The 22,136-nt window shown below is 36.5% G+C and overlaps 1 protein-coding gene across 1 annotated transcript in view; it reads left to right on the top strand.

The window, feature by feature from the left end:
• The window catches only part of FOLH1 (folate hydrolase 1), a 50,554-nt gene that overhangs the window by 16,354 nt on the left and 12,064 nt on the right, over positions 1-22,136 (top strand). The window contains exons 5-13 of the mRNA XM_073215905.1: positions 1,575-1,700; positions 2,502-2,688; positions 5,042-5,135; positions 11,418-11,516; positions 11,795-11,880; positions 13,168-13,287; positions 15,320-15,402; positions 16,580-16,643; positions 19,749-19,816. Of these exons, the coding sequence (XP_073072006.1) occupies positions 1,575-1,700; positions 2,502-2,688; positions 5,042-5,135; positions 11,418-11,516; positions 11,795-11,880; positions 13,168-13,287; positions 15,320-15,402; positions 16,580-16,643; positions 19,749-19,816 (927 nt within the window). The remainder of the gene's footprint in view (positions 1-1,574; positions 1,701-2,501; positions 2,689-5,041; positions 5,136-11,417; positions 11,517-11,794; positions 11,881-13,167; positions 13,288-15,319; positions 15,403-16,579; positions 16,644-19,748; positions 19,817-22,136) is intronic.

Here is a 22,136-nt window from a genome sequence, read left to right as displayed (position 1 = left end):
AAGAAATGGGAATAGAACTGAAGTTGACTCTTATTCTTGCAATAATTTATTCATCCACAGGTCCATGACCTCATAGTTTAATACCCTATATTAAGAGATGTAATTCAAGTAAAAATGTATGCTTAGGTATTATTTATAAAAATGTGTCACGATGTTATTAGCCTCAATGACTCAATTTGATACTTACAATAATTATACTAATAGCTTACTTCTGAAGAATTTTCTTCACACAGACAGCCTGTCACAGGAAATAAATATTTTTAAAAATTTGAGACTTTCAAGCATACCCAAATTCTAGGTAACAGAAACTGAAATGGAATTTAGCGTGCCGGGTGTTAGGGAGTGTTCTCTTGGAATCTGTATCTGTGGCAGGGAGGGGAAGAAAATTGAATTAAGCAGAAATCTCCTTCAGTGCAGCTCAAGACAGCCTCTGCTGACCTGATGGGCAGCTCTGGGTTAGAGTAGCCCTTCAGAATTGCTCTGATCTGAACTAAGATGCCCAGGTCTTATGATCAGTCATATAATGTGTGACGACCTAAGAAGGGGCATGGCGGTGGTCTGCAGCTGAGGCAGTCCCTGAAGGCGCTGAGATCTGAAGGCTGTCTGCAGAGAGACTTCCCTGTAGCTAGAGCAAGAATGCACGCCTTCATTGAAGGGGAATCTGGGCAGCATACCCCACTGTCTGGCACAAATATATTTCACTTTAGGGTAAAATGAATTGGAGGGAAGAGGGCCAAAATACAAGTTTGGGGAGAAAAAGGAAAGATGAAATTCAGAAGAGGAGAATGTTCCTATATATTTTTTAAATGGATGGCGTTGAATAATAAATCGATACAGTATTTAAATTACTTTAGTTACATATAAATATTGCTTCTGAAAATGTTAATATTTAGAATATCTTGGAAATTGCATTCTTTGTATCTATTTAAAGGTATGATAAATACTTTCAGATGTCAAGTATATGTAAGGGGGTGTGTTGCTTTTCAAAATTAACTTAACATGTGAGCAAAAAGTATTTGAAGAACACTAATCTAATCTAACAGGCCATTTTACAAATGAGAATATTGAGACTTAATAGATGTTATAAAATTTGCACATAATCATACTTATGATATAGAACCAGACCTATAAAGAGTAATATTACCTGACCTTTCTTTTTTATCTGGTGGTTGTAAAGACCCATTAAGCTACTATTAGTTACTGTATTTCAAAGAGAACAAAGTTCTCAACAAGGGAGGTTTCTTAACTTAGAGTACCTGGACCCCCTCCAATTGCATACAACAATGTATATATTCATATACGTGTTCCTGAGGAATGCTTCTATAGCTTTATAGCCACTGTAGAAGAGACAGACATAAACAAAGCTTGCTATTTTAATTCATGTGTCTCTAACCCAGCTAATTGCCTTCTCAATTTAAGCTCACTTTCCCCTTAAATCTCTGAGGCTCATGCTTTTCTGGCCTTTTCGTGTGTTTTTGCCTCTTCCTTCTTTAAAAGATGCAAAATAGTCGTCATGCAGAGAAACCTCCTTATAGTAAATCTCACTCGTACTAAATCATTCCTGACCTCAACAGGGCGATCTAGTGTATGTCAACTATGCACGAACTGAAGACTTCTTTCAACTAGAGCGGGACATGAAAATCAATTGCTCTGGGAAGATTGTGATTGCCAGATATGGGAAAATTTTCAGAGGAAACAAGGTAAAAGTGATCTTTGCTTTTTCTCCAAATATAAAACATTATACCTTACATATAACTTTTATATATATCCTATCCTTTAAACTTTCTGAAGACCATGATTTTCTCATATTCTGTAACACGCCCACCTTATGGGAAGGACATATTTACTAGTTTATAGATAGGGGTTTTTGATTGGGTCATTGGAATTTGGCCAGTGTAGAAGTTCAGGGAAAACAGGGCAGATTTTTTCTGTACTTGCAAATTATACCCATGGTTTGCAAAGAAGCATACACTGGATTTGTTGTTAACGTTCAGTGTCTCTGTTTTAAATATCATCTTTGCAAATATGTACTAAATTAAATTTTAATATGAATTGTTACTAACAGGTAGCGAGAGAAGCCAATTTATACATAGCAGTTTTCAATGTCACTTGATTTTGTTATTTTTTTTTTTCCCTTCTATGGGAAATTAAATTTCAAAAATATTCCCTTTCAGCCATAGAAGACATGGGATTCTAGCCTGTGGCGTCCGTCTACTTGCATGTTGTGCTTCTAGACTAGGGAATAGCAAATACTCGCTACCACTGTTACGGACATTTTCCAAATCTGCCGTTCCAAGGGTTCATCTAGTCGTGGAAACTTATTTTTAGAGCTTGGAGTAGGAAAAAGCAAAAGCCAGTTTTCTGTGAGATGTCCTTTGTTGTAGGCCTAACGATAAAAGATTGAAAATAAAGTTTGGCTACTCATTGAAGTATAATGTTAAGAAATCAGTATTATCAAATCTGGAACAACCAACCTGAAATAAAGACATTGTGTTTTCTAGGTTAAAAATGCCCAGCTGGCAGGGGCTAAAGGAGTCCTTCTGTACTCGGACCCTGCTGATTATGTTGCTCCTGGGGTGGAGTCCTATCCTGATGGTTGGAATCTTCCTGGAGGTGGTGTTCAGCGTGGGAATATCTTAAATCTCAATGGTGCAGGGGACCCTCTCACTCCTGGTTACCCTGCAAATGGTGAGTGAGTGACTGAGCCTCAATCACCAAAGGAATCTCAACAACATTTTGAAATGATTTTATTAAAGGATTTCCTTTGATACAATGGGTAAAATATGTATTTTTGTTATTCTCTTTGCATCTAAGAAGTAATTAAAGAGTTTCAAACTCTGAAAAATATTGATTCAGGTCCCTTATCCCTTATTTGGAACCCTTGGGCCTGATGAGTTTGGAATTCAGAAATTTACAGATATTTAAAAATAAGATGGCACACCTATCGTATGTTTCATAACACACAGGAGGGTAGGACAGAATTCAGGAAGCAAGCATATAAATATTTTTGCAGCTAAATGTTTGAATAATCATATGAAGCAGAGGTAGATAAGAGGTAGATAACTTGGCTGTTAAATGAGTTTACATCAGATCTGGTTTTGTGGTCAAGTAAATTCCCTCGAAACATGGTTTTTGCAGTGTTGGGGTTTTCCAGTTATGGATAAGAGATAGTAGAACAGAGTTCTATAAATCCCTGAAGTGGTACTTTTAGAATATTAGAGTCCAGAAAATGCTTATCGCGTCTTTGCTATATGAAGACAATGCCACCTTCCCAAGAGTGTCTCCTGAATGCCAGCTCTTTACATGCAACGCCAACCCTGTAGGTCTGGGAGCATTATTGTCTCTGTTCGACAGGAGGAAAGTGAGACTACAAGAAGTAAGCAAGCTGCTCCAGAGTCCACGTGTCTTATGCCAAAATGATCCCCTATAAAACTGTAGATCATTAACAAAGGGAGCTAATTTCTGTTTTAAATATACTTAACTAGTTGGTGACATTTAAAAAATCCATGATCATTTCATTTGTGTGGTTTAAAACTAACTAAGGTGTACAACGTGGATAAAATAGGTTGCCAGAGTGTCTGTGGCATTTCTGTGTTTACTGTTCATCTAGTTTTTCTGTCCGTATGTAAACACCTTTACAGCTCATGTATTTGGCTTGTAAATCTTGGAGCATAGTACAGTGTCATCGATTTTTTTTTTTAAGAAATGTCTATTACCCTTAAAGGAAATCAAATATACTTGAACTTCACCTGCTTCTCTTTATTCCCAAGTTATTAAAAAAAAAACAGCGTTTCCCAATCTTTGTTAATTATACAAAGCTAAAATTATGAACATGAAATGAAACTAGCTGAAACATTTCTGTTGATTATCCTCAAATTTAAATAGTGATTTTTTTAGGGGAAAAAAACCCTAAGATTTCACAAAAGGCCCAGAAGCTAGCATTGAGAAGGAGTAACAAAGTAAAAGTGTGTGAGAATGACACTTTTATCCCTGTGTGGCTTATATTTATTGAATTCCATTTTGTGCCCTATTCTTTTTTCTTTTCCTTTTAATTTACTTTTTTTTTATGGACTAGTTCTCACATACACAAAACTAGAGGTAATTATCAACATTTTGCTAATTTCGTCTCATCCCTTTTCTTTCCTATTTTTGTTATTACTCAAGAGAATTGAGTAGACAAATCTCACACAACATATAATTACGCCATTTGACCTATAAAAAGAGAAAACTTTTGCAATCACCTAAAGCTCTTATTAGATCATTTAAAAATTTGAAGAAAAAAATAAGAAAATATCTTTTATTTTTCTTAAATCTGAAGAAATGACAGATTGTGTGTTTTTATTTTGAGGTAGAGTTTGCATAGAATAAAATGCACAGATGAAGAATGCAGTACAATAAGTCTTTAAAATTGCATGCATGCATGTCACTCAAAATAAGATATAGGACATTTCCATAACCCCAGAAAGTTCTCCTGTGCTCGTTTCTGATCAGTTTTCACTGCGCCCCCCAGAAGCAACCACTTTCAGTCTATCACCATATGTTAGTTTGGCTGGCTTTGAACTTCATGTAAATGGAGTCAGAGTTTTTGTGCCTGGATGCCTTTATTCAGTGTGATTTGAGATGGATTCATAGTTATTGTTTGCATTAATTGTGTACCTTTTCATTGCTAAAGAGAACTCTACTGTGGGACTATACTACAGATTGTTTATTCATTCCCCTGTTGAAAGACATCTGGACCATCCATGTCCAGTGTATTTCTATCCAAATTCAGCTTCTGTGAGCCATTGCATACTGATCTTTTCATGGACTTATGTTCTCATCTTCTGTGAGTAAATACCTAGTATATGACTGTATACTTTTACTAATACAGGCAATGCATGAGAGTTTGGGTTGCTCCACATTCTCCCTAACATTTGAAATTGTCTTTTTTTTAAGCAGTTCTACTAGATGTAATCAATATAAGAATGAGTTTAATGTGGTTTACAGAGAACCTTTTGAAAGGAACTGAATTTTTATTAGATGTGTGTTTAACTTTTTCCAGAATATGCTTATAGACGTGGAATCACAGAGGCTGTCGGTCTTCCCAATATTCCTGTTCATCCCATTGGGTACTTTGATGCGCAGAAGCTCTTGGAGTAAGTTTGTAAGAAATAGATGGCTCTTTGGGTAATTCTTTTTATTGTCAGTCTTCAACTTCTTTGCTTTTACCTCCATTTGATACTGAAATTATTTGAGATGAATGGAGTCTACCATTTTATCACCATTTCATAGAATAGTAGTTCTGCGCTGGAATTTACTTTACATATTCGTATCCAGTGTTTGATAGTCATGAAAATTGAGACTTTCAGATCTCCAACTACAAGAAGCATAATTGGTCAATTGCTCCGGCCACTGTGCTTTGAAATCCATTAGTCTGTGTCAAGGCCATGCTTCTCACAGATGCTCCCAGCCATTGAATGAGTGCAGCAGGGACACTGAGGCTCAGGACTCCTGTGATGGGAGATTCGGCTCCAGACTCCTTGACAGCTGTGCTCAGCCGGATGCTGCCTCTGGACCCTCTTTTCTTCCTGTCCTTTCTCCTTTACCCTGTATCAGGCCTGCGTTTTGGTCTGTTGGCTCTCTCAGCCTTGCCTAGCTTGCTTGCTGCTTCTCTGATGTGCCTTTCCCCTGATGAATCTCTTACTCATCTAATCCTCTCATTGGCCACTTCTTGGAGGACCTGGAACAACATGCTGTGGGACCAGCTTCCATTCATCTCTCCTCTTGCCCCTCCACTTTCATTAGTGAAATGTCTCCAGATGTGGAAATTCCCCCCTGGCCCGCCCTGCTGCCTTGCTCCCCTTCTTCTCCATTATCCTCTAGGAGGGGAGAGAACATGACTTTTCTGAATGTAGACTTGTGAGACACCAAAGCATCTGGCTCGTTAGTTCCCTTTCTTCTTTGAGTTTAGGGCATTCTTAATCACCTTATTCTACTATCTATAAGAAAACTTTTTATGACCTAGTGCAATGCCCTTATTTTTACAAGTGAGGAGGAGGCTGGCATTCAGAGAATTGGAGGGATCTATCCAGCTTTAGGCCAGATTTAGGAAGAGTACTTTGGTCTTTTTCTTTGGGGCCCTTAGCTTTGCCACATGGGTTACAATTCAGGATTGGGCACAACTTTTGAGGGTACCATGGACTATGCATTTTTCTAAATATACTATAAAGAAAGGCTAAATATTCATGATATTTAAAAGATTAAGGTGATTTTGTACATTACCTATAATAGTGGAAAACTAAACCACACAAATCTTCAACAGTTGAAAGGTAGTCAAATACATCGCTTGTTATTATTGTGCCTGAAGCTATTAAAATACTTATTGTACAAGAACCTTTAATGCTAAAAGAACATGTTTATGCTATACTATTAAGTGAAAGAAGCAGTTTTTAAAAGTCTATGTGTGGGGGTGGGGGGTGGGGGGGTGTATATATATGTAGATAGAGACAGAGAGAGAATAATCCCAATTTAGTAAAAGTTTGAAAGAAGTGAACCTGTATTGTCTTTGTAATTAGTAAAAGGATGGATGGAAAGAAGGAAAGATCAAATCATATGGAATTGAATTTGAGGTTTATTTAACCATGTCTACCGTTTGGCTGCTCTGATTAACTAGCTCAGTGTTGACTGTCTCCTAAATGTATAGAATTATGTGATCAAAACCAGTTATAAATGCAGTTTATCTCAAAAGTATTTAAGTCAGCTTCTGTAAGCCTTCTTGTAAATGCAATTACCATTAATAACATAAGTTTTATGGAAAAGTGCATTTTGTATTCAAAACAGCATAATTAACAATGAACTTTGGAAGAGATGATCTGTACATATTAAAGCCAGTAGATAGCTCCTATTTTACCACCCATACTTTTTTAGAATTCAGTCTTATAAAAAAAATTTTTTAGGAACATATAATTAGTTTATGAATTTTACTGAAAATTTTCCCCCTGCACACTTATGTGGGAGTGTGCTGGTTTTCCTTGATGGTCAATTCTCAAACTTCCATAAACAATTAATAGTTTAACATTATGTATTAATTTTTAAAAAGTGTTTTATAGGTTGGATATATCATAAAATGAAAGCTTCTTAATAAATGTATGAGAGGAAGAGGAGAGAGATAAAATCACAAATGGCCCAAGTACGCTGAGGTCTTAAATAAAAGTGGATGAGATGTTTAGTTTTAGTAGAACAAAGTTACATTTACTTGAGTGCAAGAACATGTATATTTTTTCCCTATTTTTTGCATTTGTAGTGAAGGGAATATGATAATATGGTTTTCATTTGCCTCTCTGAGTAACCACTAGGATTATAATGATAACAATAAGAACCACAAAAATGAAAATATAATAATAACATCTATTATATTATTATTCGTCAATTTTGTCAGTCTTTTCAAAGGGACACCTTTTGGTTCCATTGACTTTCTCCATTTCCTTTTCTATTCTGTACTTCATTATTTTTGTTCTAATCTTTACTGTTTCCTCTTTTATACTCAATAGGAGTTACTTTGCTCTTCTCTGTCCAGTTTTAAGGTGGAAGATTAATTCAATTTACTATTTAATATAGATGTTTGCAGCCAGATAGTTCTTTTAAGTACTGCTTTAGCTGCATCCCATACATTTTGCTATGTTGTGTCTTCATTTTCATTTATCTCTAATTATTTTCCAATTATTCTTGTGATTTCTTTGACCCATTAGTTGTTTAGGAGTCATTTGTTTAATTCCATATGTTTATGTATTTCCCAAATTCCTTTCTGTTATTGATTGCTAAATTCTTTCCTCTGTGGTTGGGTTAATAAAAGGATTATATGATTTCAGCCTTTTAAATTTATTCAGACTTACAGCCTAACGTGGTCTTTTCTGAAAATCTTTCCATGTGCACTTGAGAAGAATATGTATTCACTTGTTGTTGGGTAGAGTGGTGCATATGTACCACATGATATTTCCGGTTTGCCAGCTGCCTCAGCTCTAAGTCTGGGGTATATGAGCCAAAAAGCAAAGGTATGGAGCTCACCAGTGCCCTGAGGTCCCAAGCTGGTGTGGTTTCTTTTCTCTATCTTTCAGAGTCTTGTATTTGTTTTCTGTATACCTAAGGACTGGAGAACTTAGATACACTTAGCGGGAAGTATAGGATAAAGCACATCTCTGTCTTCACAGAAGCAAAGTCTCCCAACTTTTTGCGCATCTCTGTCATAGCACCCTAATCATCTTACGCCTCAGCCAAATTAATTACAGGCCTTAAATTTGCTCTATACTTTTCTGCTTCTATACCTCTTTACATAATATTTTGTACCTGGAATGCTCTTCACCTCTACCTTCCCAAGCCCAGATTTTGACTCATCCTTTAAAATCCAGTTAAATGAAACCTTCTCTAGAAAGTTTTTCCCGATCCCAGGAGTGGAATCAAGCTCTCTTTCATCCATATTCTTTAGAACTTTATCATCTGTCATGCTGTGTTTTATAGTATAGTTGGTTTTATATGTATCTTCTTCTGACTGACATAAACTCTTTGGTGCACTGACCATGTCTTATATATTTTTGTACTCCTGGTGAATATAACACAGTGATTACACATTATAGGCAATAAATCTTTGCTACAGGATATAGTTTTTTTAATTCAATGCTGTTTATACATAATTCTTGAGCATCTACCATCTACCAATCATTTCAGAGACATTTTCAACATTTATATTTTCTGAAATTTATGTAGTTTGGAATTTCAATATTGAACTCCTTAATTTTCCTGGAATTTATTTTTATTTATAAAGTGAGTAAAATACCTAAAGAAATTTATATCCTTCACTAATTCTCTCAGTAATGTTTATTAACTAAAACCTCTATTCTCCATAGATGTATAAAATTTCTTTCATTGATAGGATGTATATACAACTATTATTTTATTCTGTTCCAGTTACTATATTCTGTTCCAGTTATATGACTGTTTGTCCTTACAGGATACTATAATCTTGGCTTTACACTTAATTATTTTGTGTTACTGACTCATTACTTTCCTTATGTTATAATATGTATTTGACTGTTATGTGATGATATTGACTGTTATCCTTCCTGATGAATTTAACTTGCTTTGGTTTTTATATTTTTATTTGAAAAGGAAATACATTTACACAGTTCAAAATTCAAGGGGCCATATGATAAACAGTTTCCCTCTTACTCAATTTCACCCCAAAGGCAATCAATGTTACTAGCTTACAATATGTTTCATTGTAGAAATATTTTATTTGTAATCAGGCATATTTATATACTTCACTGCCCTTCTATAAGTCTTTTGCACACTTAATATCTGCTGTTTTGACTATTATGCTTTTTACTAATCTAAAATGCCCCTTTATTTTGCTTGATGCTTTTTATGTGAAATTTTCTTGTAAATAAAAAAATTTCATAGTATATTACTTGAAATTATGTTTACTAGCCAAACTCCCTAGTGAAATAGAAAAAAAAGAGTAAGCATTAAACTCTCTGATAGAGCATTTTATTTATTTTTATTAAGATATTATTGATATACACTCTCATGAAGGTTTCACATGAAAAAACAATGTGGTCACTATATTCACGCATATTATTGTGTCTCTTCCCCATACCCCATTGCAGTCACTGCCCATAGTGTAGTGAGATGCCACAGATCCACTATGTGCCTTCTCTGTGCTACACTGTCTTCCCCGTGATCCCCCACACCATGTGTACTAAACAGAATATCCCTCAATCCTCTTCTCCCTCCCTCCCCACCCGCCCTCCAATTCCCTTCCCTTTTGGTAACATCCAGTCCCTTCTTGGAGTCTGTGAGTCTGCTGCTGTTTTGTTCCTTCAGTTTTGCTTCATTGTTCTACTCCACAAATGAGGGAAATCATTTGGTACTTGTCTTTCTCCACTTGGCTTATATTTCACTGAACATAATGTCCTCCAGCTCCATCCATGTTGTTGCAAATGGTAGGATTTGTTTCTTTCTTATAACTGAATAGTATTCCATTGTGTATATGTACCACATCTTCCTTATCCATTCATCTACTGATGGACACTCAGGCTGCTTCCATATCTTGGCTATTGTAAATAGTGCTGCAGTAAACATAGGGGTGCATATGTCTTTTTGAATATGAGAAATTATATTCTTTGAGTAAATTCCTAGAAGTGGAATTCATGGGTCAAATGGTATTTCTATTTTTAGTTTTTTGAGGAACTTCCATATTGCTTTCCACAATGGTTGAACTAGCTTACATTCCCACCAGCAGTGCAGGAAGGTTCCTCTTTCTCCGCATCCTCGCCAGCATTTGTTGTTCTTAGTCTTTTCGATACTGATAGAGCATTTTAAAACAGAACGTTACTTATACTTAGCTTCCCATGAGAAGACCACCTTACCAATTGTTTTAGTTTGTGTGTACAGTAGATTCCAGGTCAAGTTGAGTGTTCATATTTCCTCATCTAGGTAGGCAGGGAGCAAGCACCTGTTGTGGGCAAAGAACAAAAGGAGGGGGTCCAGAGTGTGTGCTACTGCCACGCCTAAGGGTGTGACTAGAGAAAAAGCCACAAAAGATGGATCGATATTTTCCACTTTCTGAAGTTGGTCTTGAAACACGTTCTTCTACCTGCTTGCAATTTAGCAAAGGTGTATTTGGTTTCCATGCCCAAATCAAGAATAAATCAATCTATGCTCTTAAAAGAGTTAAAGGCAGATACGTTGAAGTAAAACCACAAGAACCCCACCGTTCCATAAACATTATCCCATTATCTGTCTCCATCACCTGCTGAGAGGTAACCAGGGCAAGTGGCTTGTACTGTCTGGTCCCCTGAAAAATTCTACCTTTTGAAATTAAAAATACACACCCAAAACAAAAAAAAACCCCACGAAGCTTTTAGGGGCTGCCATTGAAGTGAATACCCTTCTTTGTTCTCCTTCTTTCCCTAATAGCTGTATGTAAGAGAACTTTGTAAAGGGTGACCATAGTCCTATTTGGGGATGTATTGATCAATGGCAAAAACAGCAAAATGGAAAATCCCAGCGTTTGACATCAGCTGTTTCTTCAGAGCATGCTCTGGGGAGCACTTGTAACGTGGCTTATTGGAAACTGCCAACACAGAGAACAAATGCTTATCAAATGTTTGAAGCTCAGCTATGCCACTTATCAGCTGCATGACTTGCTGCAAGTTAGCTAATCTCTCTAAGCCCCATGCTCCTGTCTTTGAAGTGGGGATAATAGTAGAACCCACTTCATAAGAGTTGTAAGGGGCTAAAGGGCATATGCAAAGCACTTCGCACGATCCCAGACTTACAGACGCTGTTGTTATAAGCAGGCACTCAAGAAAGCAAGTTCATTAGCATTTTAACTTATAACTTCAAAGTTTCTTTCACCTAATAATACTTTTTGTGTTCAACAGAAAAATGGGGGGGTCTGCACCACCAGACAGCAGCTGGAAAGGACATCTCCAAGTGCCCTACAATGTTGGACCTGGTTTTACTGGCAACTTTTCTACACAGTTAAGAGACGGTTTTTATTATAACTCTCTTTAGGGGGACAAAACCTTTTTGAAAAAACAATTACAGAGGTTGCCTGCAGAAGTGAATTGTCTAGTACCAGCAGGAGATAAAACCACAGGTTGGAGAGGGGAATATGCTTACGTCATTGAAGTTGGACAATGGGCCGATGTAATTCTTGCCCGTGTACAGAAGTCGTTAAAATGACGTATGATTTAAAAATTGGGGGTGGCAAACTGTTAACCAGTATTTTTAGAATGTGAGCTTTGTTTTTCATTAGAAAAGTCAAGATGCACATCCATTCCAACAATAAAGTGACAAGAATTTACAATGTGATCGGGACTCTCAGAGGAGCTGTAGAGCCAGGTAAATGAATCATTTGCTCTTCAAATATCACTTGAGCAATTCTTCCGTGTTGCGTACTGTTCTGAGCTTTGAGAATGTAGGGTGAACCAAAGAAAGCACCCCTCAGCCCCTCAGTGGAATGTACATGAACACAAAATACATGAAAATGAGGCAATTTTGAATACCGATGCACATTATGAAGAAAGGGAAATCTTGGGGTTGCTCAGATGACCATGGTTAGGATAAACTGCACATGCTTCCATTAAAGGACCAAGGAAGGAAGGGCAGGAGGAGATCGTTTCGAGGTGTTTTCTCTGTTTTCTGAATTTACTTACGATGTTTTACATGAGGAAATATCTTCTGAATAACTATAAACATCTACAGAAGAGATAACACTTAGAAAATTAAGGCAACCTAGAAGTAATGAATCCTTCACATGGTTTTATTTTCCATGGAAATCAGTGAAATATATAAACACATGGTTTCCATAGGATTTCAGATGACTCATACATTTCATAAATAGCCTTACTTCATTATGTTTCAGTCCCTTAGGAATTACATGGTTATGTGTTTCTTATAAACACAGGTATAGTTAAAGTGCATGTCTTTTTTACAAGCAGCCAGTGCTTTCTGTCAGGAGAAATAATATTGATATGCTTCCAATGAGTACTAAATAATATGTCACTGGCTGTTTATTGCATCTTACTGAGCACCTTTTCTGTGCCAGTTCTGTGCTAGGCATTGGAAAAGGAGGGATTAAAAAAAAAAAAAAAAGACACAGACTAGAAACAAGGAGCCATACATGTTCGTGTGGTAAATACTTTATCAGATAGGAAAGGTTTGTCCTGAGAGCTGGATAGTGGAGCAATTCCCTCCCCCAGTGGAAAGCAGTAAAGTTTCATTGAGGGGTAAAGTCTTAGCTATACCTTAAAAATTGAATAAAAAGAATAGGAAGTGGAGAACTTGCTTTATAACCACTGTGTTCTTGTGCTCTGAAAATACTGCACGCACAGGGGTAAGTAAAAGAGTAATAGAGAATTTTATAAAGAAGTGGATAACATAATGTATACTTATCATTACTTATATACTTACAGTTACTGTAATATATTGAATAGTTTCTTATCCCATTTATAATTTCTTCATCTATCAAAATCGGAATAAAATAATGTATTTACAGACGTCCTCAAGAACCTTGCTATCTTTCTTAGAGTCATGAGTGCTCTGTGTTTCGATGCTATTGATTCATTGCAATTTGCTCTGTTATTGACATGGAATGACAATAAGTAATTTTGCAACACTGCTTTCTAGACAGATATGTCATTCTTGGAGGTCATCGTGACTCATGGGTGTTTGGTGGCATTGACCCTCAGAGTGGAGCAGCTGTTGTACATGAAATTGTGAGGAGTTTTGGAACACTGAAAAAAGAAGGTAACATAAACAGCAAGTAAAAAGACCAACCTCTCAGAATCTCAGTGTAGTCTTCTGTAAAGTGAGTATAGGAAACCACCACCTCATAGGTCTGTGTGAAGGATCGTTTGAGAAGATACATGCAAACTACATCAGCTTATTAGGAGTGAGTACTTAGCAGTACTTACATAGGGCAGCTTTCAGTAACTAGTGGGTATGTTACTCGGGTTGGTTAATTATATTGTTTACTTTTGCATTAACTTATATATTAATATTTATAATATTGGTAGTTATATATAAAATTATAACCTTAAATAAAAGAATTATACTGTCAGCAGTTGCTCTTGGCAACTAAGAAGATGGAGCTGAGTTTCTTCAGACAGGACACTCCAAAATTAGATCATAAGCCAGAGTGTGCTGGTCAGAAATCGAAGTTTATTCAGAAAACAGTGGTCTTGCTGCCTAATAGGATCTTACCCAAATCTTGATGTCTGCATTCTCCCACCCCCAACCTCTGTGCACTTGCCCAAAATTTAGGTTTATGCTCTAGCACCATTACTTCAGTCATTTTAGACTCTTCCTATGAAAACCAAGATAACATTTAGTTCAAATGATTGCTTTAAAAAATAATCATTGCGCATATAGAGGAGAAAGACCACTCTGTTTACTGGCCCTTCGAACAGTCTGGGGGCTGTAATTGCAATCCCTATTTTTTGAGCGACAATAAAAACAATGGTAGAAATATGTTAATTTTGTATGGATGGTGCTCGTTTCCTCAGAGAAACTGTGTTTTTACATGTGTTGTGTTTTTGAATACATAACAGTGAGGGAGAAGTTTACTTGGTAATTTTTGTCCTCTTTTTAAAAATAAGCTAACCAAGGTTTACAGAATCAAGTAATTCACCCACGGTTACATAACTAGAGTGTGTCAGAGTCAGAGAACTGGGACTTAAACTCACATATCTGGCTACTGGTCCACAAAACTATGATGTATCTCTTTAAAATAAAATGTAAATGTGCTCTCTTTTTTCTACACAGCTATCTTATATTTTTAGAAAACTATGGAGACCTGAATCTACATAGCTCATGGATTTGATAGTGTTTAATATCATTACAAATCTTTTTGTTTCATGATTTTGAAAGATTCTGTGGTAAATGCAAAACATCTTAGTGACAGTGACAGAGTACACCCAAGGATTGAAATGATGGGGAATAATAATCAATAGTATGAATAATACCATTAGCAAACAAAAGAAATAGAACACTGGACTCAGGAATACACATGCTTAATGAACACAAATGAAATATTTACTACAGTAATGACAACTTACAATTTTAGGAGAACTTATTAAGTGTTGTATTTTTTGTAAAGATTATTCCACTTAATCCCTCCAATGATTAAGTAGTTTCTTCATCACTTTACTCTGCTATTCCTGGGGTACAGATAAAGAGGGGGAAGCTTAGTCAATTTGAACAACCTTCTCTTGGTCATACTGCTGGTAAGTAAAGAACCGGGATTTGAAGTAAAGTCGATTTTAACTTCAGGCCTAAAATCTCGCTACTAAATTACTGTTCTTGCTAACTGAGCCTCATTGAGTAATTCTGGCAGAGAGTGGAATGATATTACTCAACCCACTGACACTGAGCAATTGTTTGTGTGATACCAAAGCAACATGGAAGTGTCATAGAGGGTTTTTTTCTCAGTTGTGTCTGTTCTCCGAACACAGAACACATCTAGCATTTTCTTCTTTCATTTAGGAGCCCAGCTGGCTTCCTGTGCATATCCAGTCATTATAAATCTATTAGAATATTTTATGACTTCCTACAATGTTTACTATGTCTATGTTTTTCTCCTTTTCATTACAAATATGCTGTTTTGTATTGACAAACCAGCTGAAAATATTACAAAAGCAGTTACATAAGTAAAGAATCTCCCCATATTTCACCCTTCCAAAACAGCTAATGAAGTTTATCTTTTGTTTTTCTGTTGGGGCAATGTCTTGGCTACATTATGCATTTTCCCAGCATTTATGTGTACACATATGTATTTTAGGGTGGAGGCCTAGAAGAACAATCTTGTTTGCAAGCTGGGATGCAGAAGAATTTGGTCTCCTTGGTTCTACTGAGTGGGCAGAGGTTCGTTGTAATTTGCTACAATATATATTTTCATAATAATAAAGCATTTAGGAATTAATTCTCAGAGATGTAATTGACACGTAAATCCAGTGAGGAAGTTCAAGCTTTTTTCCAGAAAATGTGAAACAACATAACCTGTTCAAAAACCGACAATAAAAATCTCCCATCAACTAAAGAATTGTTTCATTTGAACATTTAAAGCCACTTAATGTCAACTGTCAAAATTATTTATCTTCATTTTCTGGGAATTGTGATAGTAAATAAGAAAGTCACTAGAAACCAAACATCAGAATACAATAGCATGTTTCTATTACCTTTTCCAAATTTTCTCCTAATGGTAACCACATGAGCTTGTACCGTAAGATACACCTTTCACATTTGTCTTCCTCATATCATAATGATCTGCTCTAAATTAAATCATGCTAAAAGTGAAGCAGAAATTCCCAACAGAATATTTAATAGGCCTGGTGCTCCCGCAGACAAGAAAGATTTATGCTGGCATCAGAAAAGCCTAAATATTTTGAGGATGACTTAGCTTTTTTTGTCATCTAGAGTTGCATGTTTTTCCGACTTTCTTTCTTACAGTCTAGATGCTTATTTTGCATGTTTTGGAGATAGAGAATCCACTTTATATTTTAAAAACTGCTCCTGTTTTAAAGCTGTGCAGTGATTAATATTGACCAGTAGGTGGTGCCATCCTACAGGAGGATTTACCTTCATGTTTCAGGGTCCAAAGACCTGATTTAACCAGGTATTTTTAATCTGTGAATTTGAAATAGCTCGTTCCCTGTGAATCAGACAAGATTCTCTACTTAAATAATTAGATGTCCATAGGAATTCTTCTACCAAAAGGGTTTCTTGAATCGTTCATTTGCTAAGAGAATTTCCTGAGGAATAAACTAGAGTAGTTAAGAAATCAACTCCTTTTCCATTTACCACATTAAGCGTGTAGACAGTTTCATCTTAAATTTTAGTCTTAAAAATGTTTTGTTTGTTATTTCTTTCCATTCATATTTATTGGAATTCTTTAAACTCTCTTTTCAGAACCTTATATATCAAATTTGTGGTTAACTTGGGCCATTTTAAATCAGAAATCTGCAGATAGCAGGTATAGATAGGCATTTTTTAGGGGGAGGTTATGACTACATGTTTATGGCTTTCTTTCTTTTTATTAAAGGAGAATTCCAGACTCCTTCAAGAGCGTGGTGTGGCCTATATTAATGCTGACTCTTCTATTGAAGGTGAATATCATCGGTCTCATAGGAAAAGGTGTGAAAATGGTAGTAGCAGTTCATAAATTATGCACTAACTAGGAAGACAAATCCATTAACACGTGGTTAGGCAGTCTGCAGCATGATCCCTGGAGTACTGATTTGGGAAAGCAGTTCTGATTTGTTTCGTCGGGCAGATTACCTCATATATGGTAGGAATTCAGTAAAGACCTATTAAATGAATAAGTAAATCATGGAACTACAGGTTTCTATGATTTTAGAGGGAGGTAGCAAGAAAAAAGTCTAATTTGACTTAACCCCTATTTCATCATCATATCACACATGCATACACATTTTGAAACAATGCTGATGTCCAATATCTCATCTTTCACCGAGTATTTATCTTCTTAAATTTTTTTTCAATTCAACAAATATTTACTGAGAATCTCTCTATGCAGTGAAATTTCCAGTATTTCAAAAGAATCAGAGGTTAGTAAACAACAGTCTTGTGCTTGGGTTCAAGACATTGTATATATTAGAAGAAGCATATAATCTGACTAGTCTGGAATTTAGAGGAGAGAATAACAGCAACTTCAGGAAAGGCTTGAGAAATGAGAGAGATTTTTAAGACAGGTCTTTAAGAATGGATTTGCTTTTAATAAGCAGATTCAGACTGAAGGGCAATCCCAGGTCTGTTTGCAAGAAGATCAAACAATCCGTTGTCACTACATTCCAGACTCACTCATTAATCTTTCTGTTTTTAACCATGTGCAACTTCCCAGCCGTTGCAACTGCTGATCTCTGTATTCAGATTGCTGTTGTACAGTTTCTTATTCTTATGGTCTCCCCTGAAATGTTACTTTTTCAGAGAAGCCACATCCCCTCCTTTACTAAACTATATACTCAGCAAGGAGCAGACAGGATCTTGCTTGATAACTCCTGGATTCCCGATGTCTCATTAAATAAACATTTGTTACATAGGTGCAACAAATAATTGAAAGGTGGACTTTTCAGATCTTTAGTGCATTAGCAAATTTGCCATGTCAACAGTGATCGAGACATGGCATTTTGATGGAGGCATGTTGGCATTTACATTTTCTTCTTTGTCTGCATGTCTCAACTCCATCGTCCCCTATAGTTTACACAGTACATTTCAGTTGTCCTTTGCTTCTCTTAGGTTCATGGCTAAGGGCCTGACCTTCCTCCTGTCACCACCGCTTCCTATTTGTGTGACTGCAGGTTTTTCCTTTCTGTGTCTCCATTTTCTCACCTCCATCTCTGGTACTTCATTTTATATTTAAAATTTCATTAAGTGTTCATTTATCAAATAATCTGATAAGTGATATATTGGCTTTCTCATGTTAAAATGGAAAATTTACAAAGAAAGCAAAAATCCCTACTTCAAATTTAGCCATGTCTCTGAAGGTACTACTGTTCGGGGGGTTTCCATCACATTGACATTCATATCTAGAATTGAGCTCACACGAAGTACCAGTAAGTGTAGCAGGTACTGTCTTAAGTGTTTTACATGTAAAAATTTATGTAATACTTGGCAATAACCCTTAAGATAAGTCCCTCATTATCTCCTTTGTGTCTAAGAGGAAAGTGAGATTGAGAGATTAAAAAACTTTCCCAAGGTCACATGGGTAGTAAAGGATCGAGCTGAAACTCAAACCGATTGTTTCAACTTTATCCTTCTAACCAGTACATTCTGTGGCTCGTCGCTCCTTTAGGCATAGCTTCTGGTATGTTACGGTTAAATGCTTCTGCACTTTGCCTTTTTCATTCAACAACATTTTATGGAAAACTTCTCGATGTGTAAAGATCTACTTTGTTTGAAAATAAGACTTATACTGTATTCAACAGAGCAATTTATGCATCAATGCTCTTACTGATGGTCAGATTGCTTCAGTTCTCATGAATGTGTTTTTTATTTGCCTGCCTTTGTCTATATAAGGAGAGGGTAGAGAGCAGAGCCACAAGTATCATTGCCTAGTCATGGGTAGGCTGTGTACATTGCACTGTGGTAAATGCCACCAAACTACCTCCCCTGCCCCTCTGATTTATACTCTCACCAGTGATTCTTCTGCTTCAAAAGTTGCATTGGCTATTTGTATATATTTATTCTTCCAGTTGAATTTTCGTATCAGCTTTTCAAGTTCCATGAATAATTCTGCTTGGGTATCTACTTCTTTTTAAAGATTGGACTTTTGCAGTTCCCAGACAGGGATCTTAAGCTTTGGGATGAGAGCTGCTTGCCATTCTCTGAGTGCTCCGTGGATGTTTGCAATGCTGGGCATTGTATAGGGTACTCCTTGATGAAGTTGTCTTAACTTTCCCTTCCGCAGGCCCCCATCCTGATTTAGCCTCCCCTCCCTGTGCTCCCACAGCTTCCCAAGGGCCCCTCCTCTCCTGGCTGGTTTGCTAGACTCTCAAACTCATGAGGCATAGAATTCCTCAGGAATGGGGATGCCATCTCTGCTGTCTATTCAGAACCAGCTGGAAAGCACGTGGCTTGCAAATGTATTTTTACAATAAATATTTACTGGGTAAATGCTAAATGCCAGGATGGTTCCAAGCCCTGGAGATAGAGCAGTAAATGAAAGAGAATTCCTGCTCCCAGTGAATTCCTACTCCATGTTAGTCTGGTGGGAGGATGGAAAATAAAAAAGACAAACATTCAGCATGTTAGGTAGATGATAAGGAAAAAAATAGCCAAGGTCAAGAGAGAAAGCATTGCTGGGATAAAGAGAGGAGACTGTGCTTTTTTATGTATGGCATTCAGGGGAAACTCTCCGAAAATGTTATTTTAAGGTCTAAGTGAAGTAAGGGAGTAAGTTATGCAGACATAATGCAGGGCACTGTTCCAAGCTGAGGGGACAGTACATGCAAAGACCCTGAAAAGGAGTCTGCTTGGGCGGAGTGGGAGGTGAAGATTTGGAGAGGTGACCAGGAGTTGTTTCCTGTTGGCACTGAGGCCCGTGGTGAGGAGGATGGGTTTTATTAAGTGATGAATTAGAAAGTTTTGACTAGGCTTAGGTTTCATAGGATCAGTCTGGCTAAGGGGTTAGTAGTGGTCTTTGAACAATATAAAAAATAAAGAAATGAAGTAAAAAAAAAATCTCTATCTTTCAGGAAATTACACTCTGAGAATTGATTGCACCCCACTGATGTACCACTTGGTATACAGCCTAACAAAGGAGGTAAAAAGAATTACATATAATATTAGAAAATCTGAGTTCTATAAATGACGTTTCTTGAAGTACTATTGTCATGTCAAGCTCCTGCATTGCTTTATGACTGGTCTTTTTTTCGTGTAGCAAATAGCCACTCCATAGAACAGTATGTCTAATAAGTTCTTTACACACATTACCCCATTTCTCCCCACCTCACCCATCTGTCATCCCCTTATAGAAACTAGAAAACTGGACTCAAAAAAGCATTGGCCACCACAGTTACACAGTTTATACAGTAGCTGAATTAGGACTTGCACAGTTACACAGTTTATACAGTAGCTGAATTAGGACTTGGTCCTGTCATTGAATTCCTTCATTTCAAAACGGGTTTATACATCTTAATACAGTGATAACCAGTGAACTCAGGATGCAGGAAGAGTTCGAGTTTCGAACTGATTGAGAAAGTATGCATAAAACACCGAATGTTTTCTCCCGGGGTCAGATCAGTTTGGGCAGAGGCTGGGTGAGACCGCAGACCTCCCTTCCTGTCTCATTGCTTTGCACTACAGTCCATTGAGTTACACTGGGCCCGGCTGAGAGCTCGGGTTATCTTGGTCCAACAGCAGCGCAAGATACTGGACCTGGTGAAGAGGTATTACCCGAATTCTGAGAGGACGGCCAGGCAACGCTTTAGTTCTTCTGCCCCATAGACCCACTGGCCCTCAAGTTAGCCATAATGATCAAGTCTTTGCATGGCCAATTTTTGTTGTTACCACCAATTAAGTGATTTGAACTGGGAAGGGAAAAAAGATTTACCTATTTAATACAATTACCAATTGAAGTACAATTACCAAGAAAAATGATTTCCCTTCAGATAGGGTTTTTAAATAAGACTTAACTATCACCAAGACTAAGCTTTTTAAATACGACATCTTTTAATTTCGAAAGCATAGACTTTAATCTTACAAATTCTATAGGAATAGAAAAAAATTCATTTGAAAAAATCTATTCATGCCATTTGCCTGCAGTTTTATTGATTTTCATGGAATGTGTAAAAATGTAAATGTCTGAAACAGGCACTTCAGAAAGTTAGCGCCATGCATGCAATTCAAGGTAAATGCCAAGAATGGCCGTTGTATTTGCTTACTAGTTGTGTTCATGTCACCCCAGGATAATTGCAAAAACACTACTCTTTGGGTTAGGTTTGAAATTATGTGATGCTTGACAATTTTTAGTTTTGTTTTATTCTTTTTTTTTGTTTTGAGAGAAGGATTTATAGCATTTCAAAGTTTAGTAATAAACTGAGAATTTAGTAATAGATTTCTATAATATTCCAGATTTGCATTTCTTAGAATAGATCAAGTGGTATTGTCCCTTACGTCAAAGTTTTGTGTGAATTTATAAGCTTGAGTGACGTTATTTTGTTGCTTTATTTACTCATATTTTACAAGTTAAGACATTGACATAGCTGACTTTTTCGCCAGGCTAATGCAAATCTGTGTTCCCATAGACCTTTGCAGGTACTCTATTACAGCACTTGGCACATTGAATTTCACATTTTTATTTGCAATTTCCACTAGTAGAGAGTATGTAATGTGTCTTCTTGAGCTTTGTATCCCTGGCATTCACAAAAAGTCTCCAGCCACATAGGTACTAACCATTTTTAAATTGAATGAGTTGAAAAATAGAACATAGGACTTCCATTAAATACAGAATAAAAACATTGCACACCTTATGTTGTTCAATAACCTGTGAATATGGAGCATTAATTAAAGTTTGTTGAAGGTTTTTGGCATAACATCTAACGTTCTGAGTGTAGAATTCAATGTAGGTCCTATTTTGCTCCCTTAATTTTCTCATTTATAAAACCAGAAAATGTATTTAAAGCCCAGTGTTTAATGTCATTACAATACATATACAATTAATTAAATAAAATAATATTGCATGTGTTTTGCTATGTATTATTTAATGACTTAGCAACCTTGCTGGCAAGAAGCAATATTAAAAGAAACACTTTCCTGAACTAGCTTACTTCCTTTCATTGACTTTTTTATAATGGAAGGAGAAAGATGATTTGGGGCATAGTCTCCATCAATTCAGAAAAATAAACCAAAAATCCCTTTCAATATGGCCATTCATCTGAGTACAATGGCTTGGCAATATTTTGGTATAGCCTTCTTTTCTATACACTGCATGCATTTTTTATACCTAATACCTAATAACATGAGAATTTCCCCATATTGTCAGAAACTCATTGTAATCCTTACTGAGTGTTAATGTATGACAGACCTCCCTTGTTTTGCTGAATATAGTTTAGCTATTCATTCCCATGTTAGTGGACATTTAA

Source organism: Manis javanica, chromosome 11 (assembly GCF_040802235.1).
Source record: "Manis javanica isolate MJ-LG chromosome 11, MJ_LKY, whole genome shotgun sequence".
Classification (NCBI taxonomy): domain Eukaryota; kingdom Metazoa; phylum Chordata; class Mammalia; order Pholidota; family Manidae; genus Manis; species Manis javanica.
This window is presented reverse-complemented; position numbering and strand designations above follow the sequence as displayed.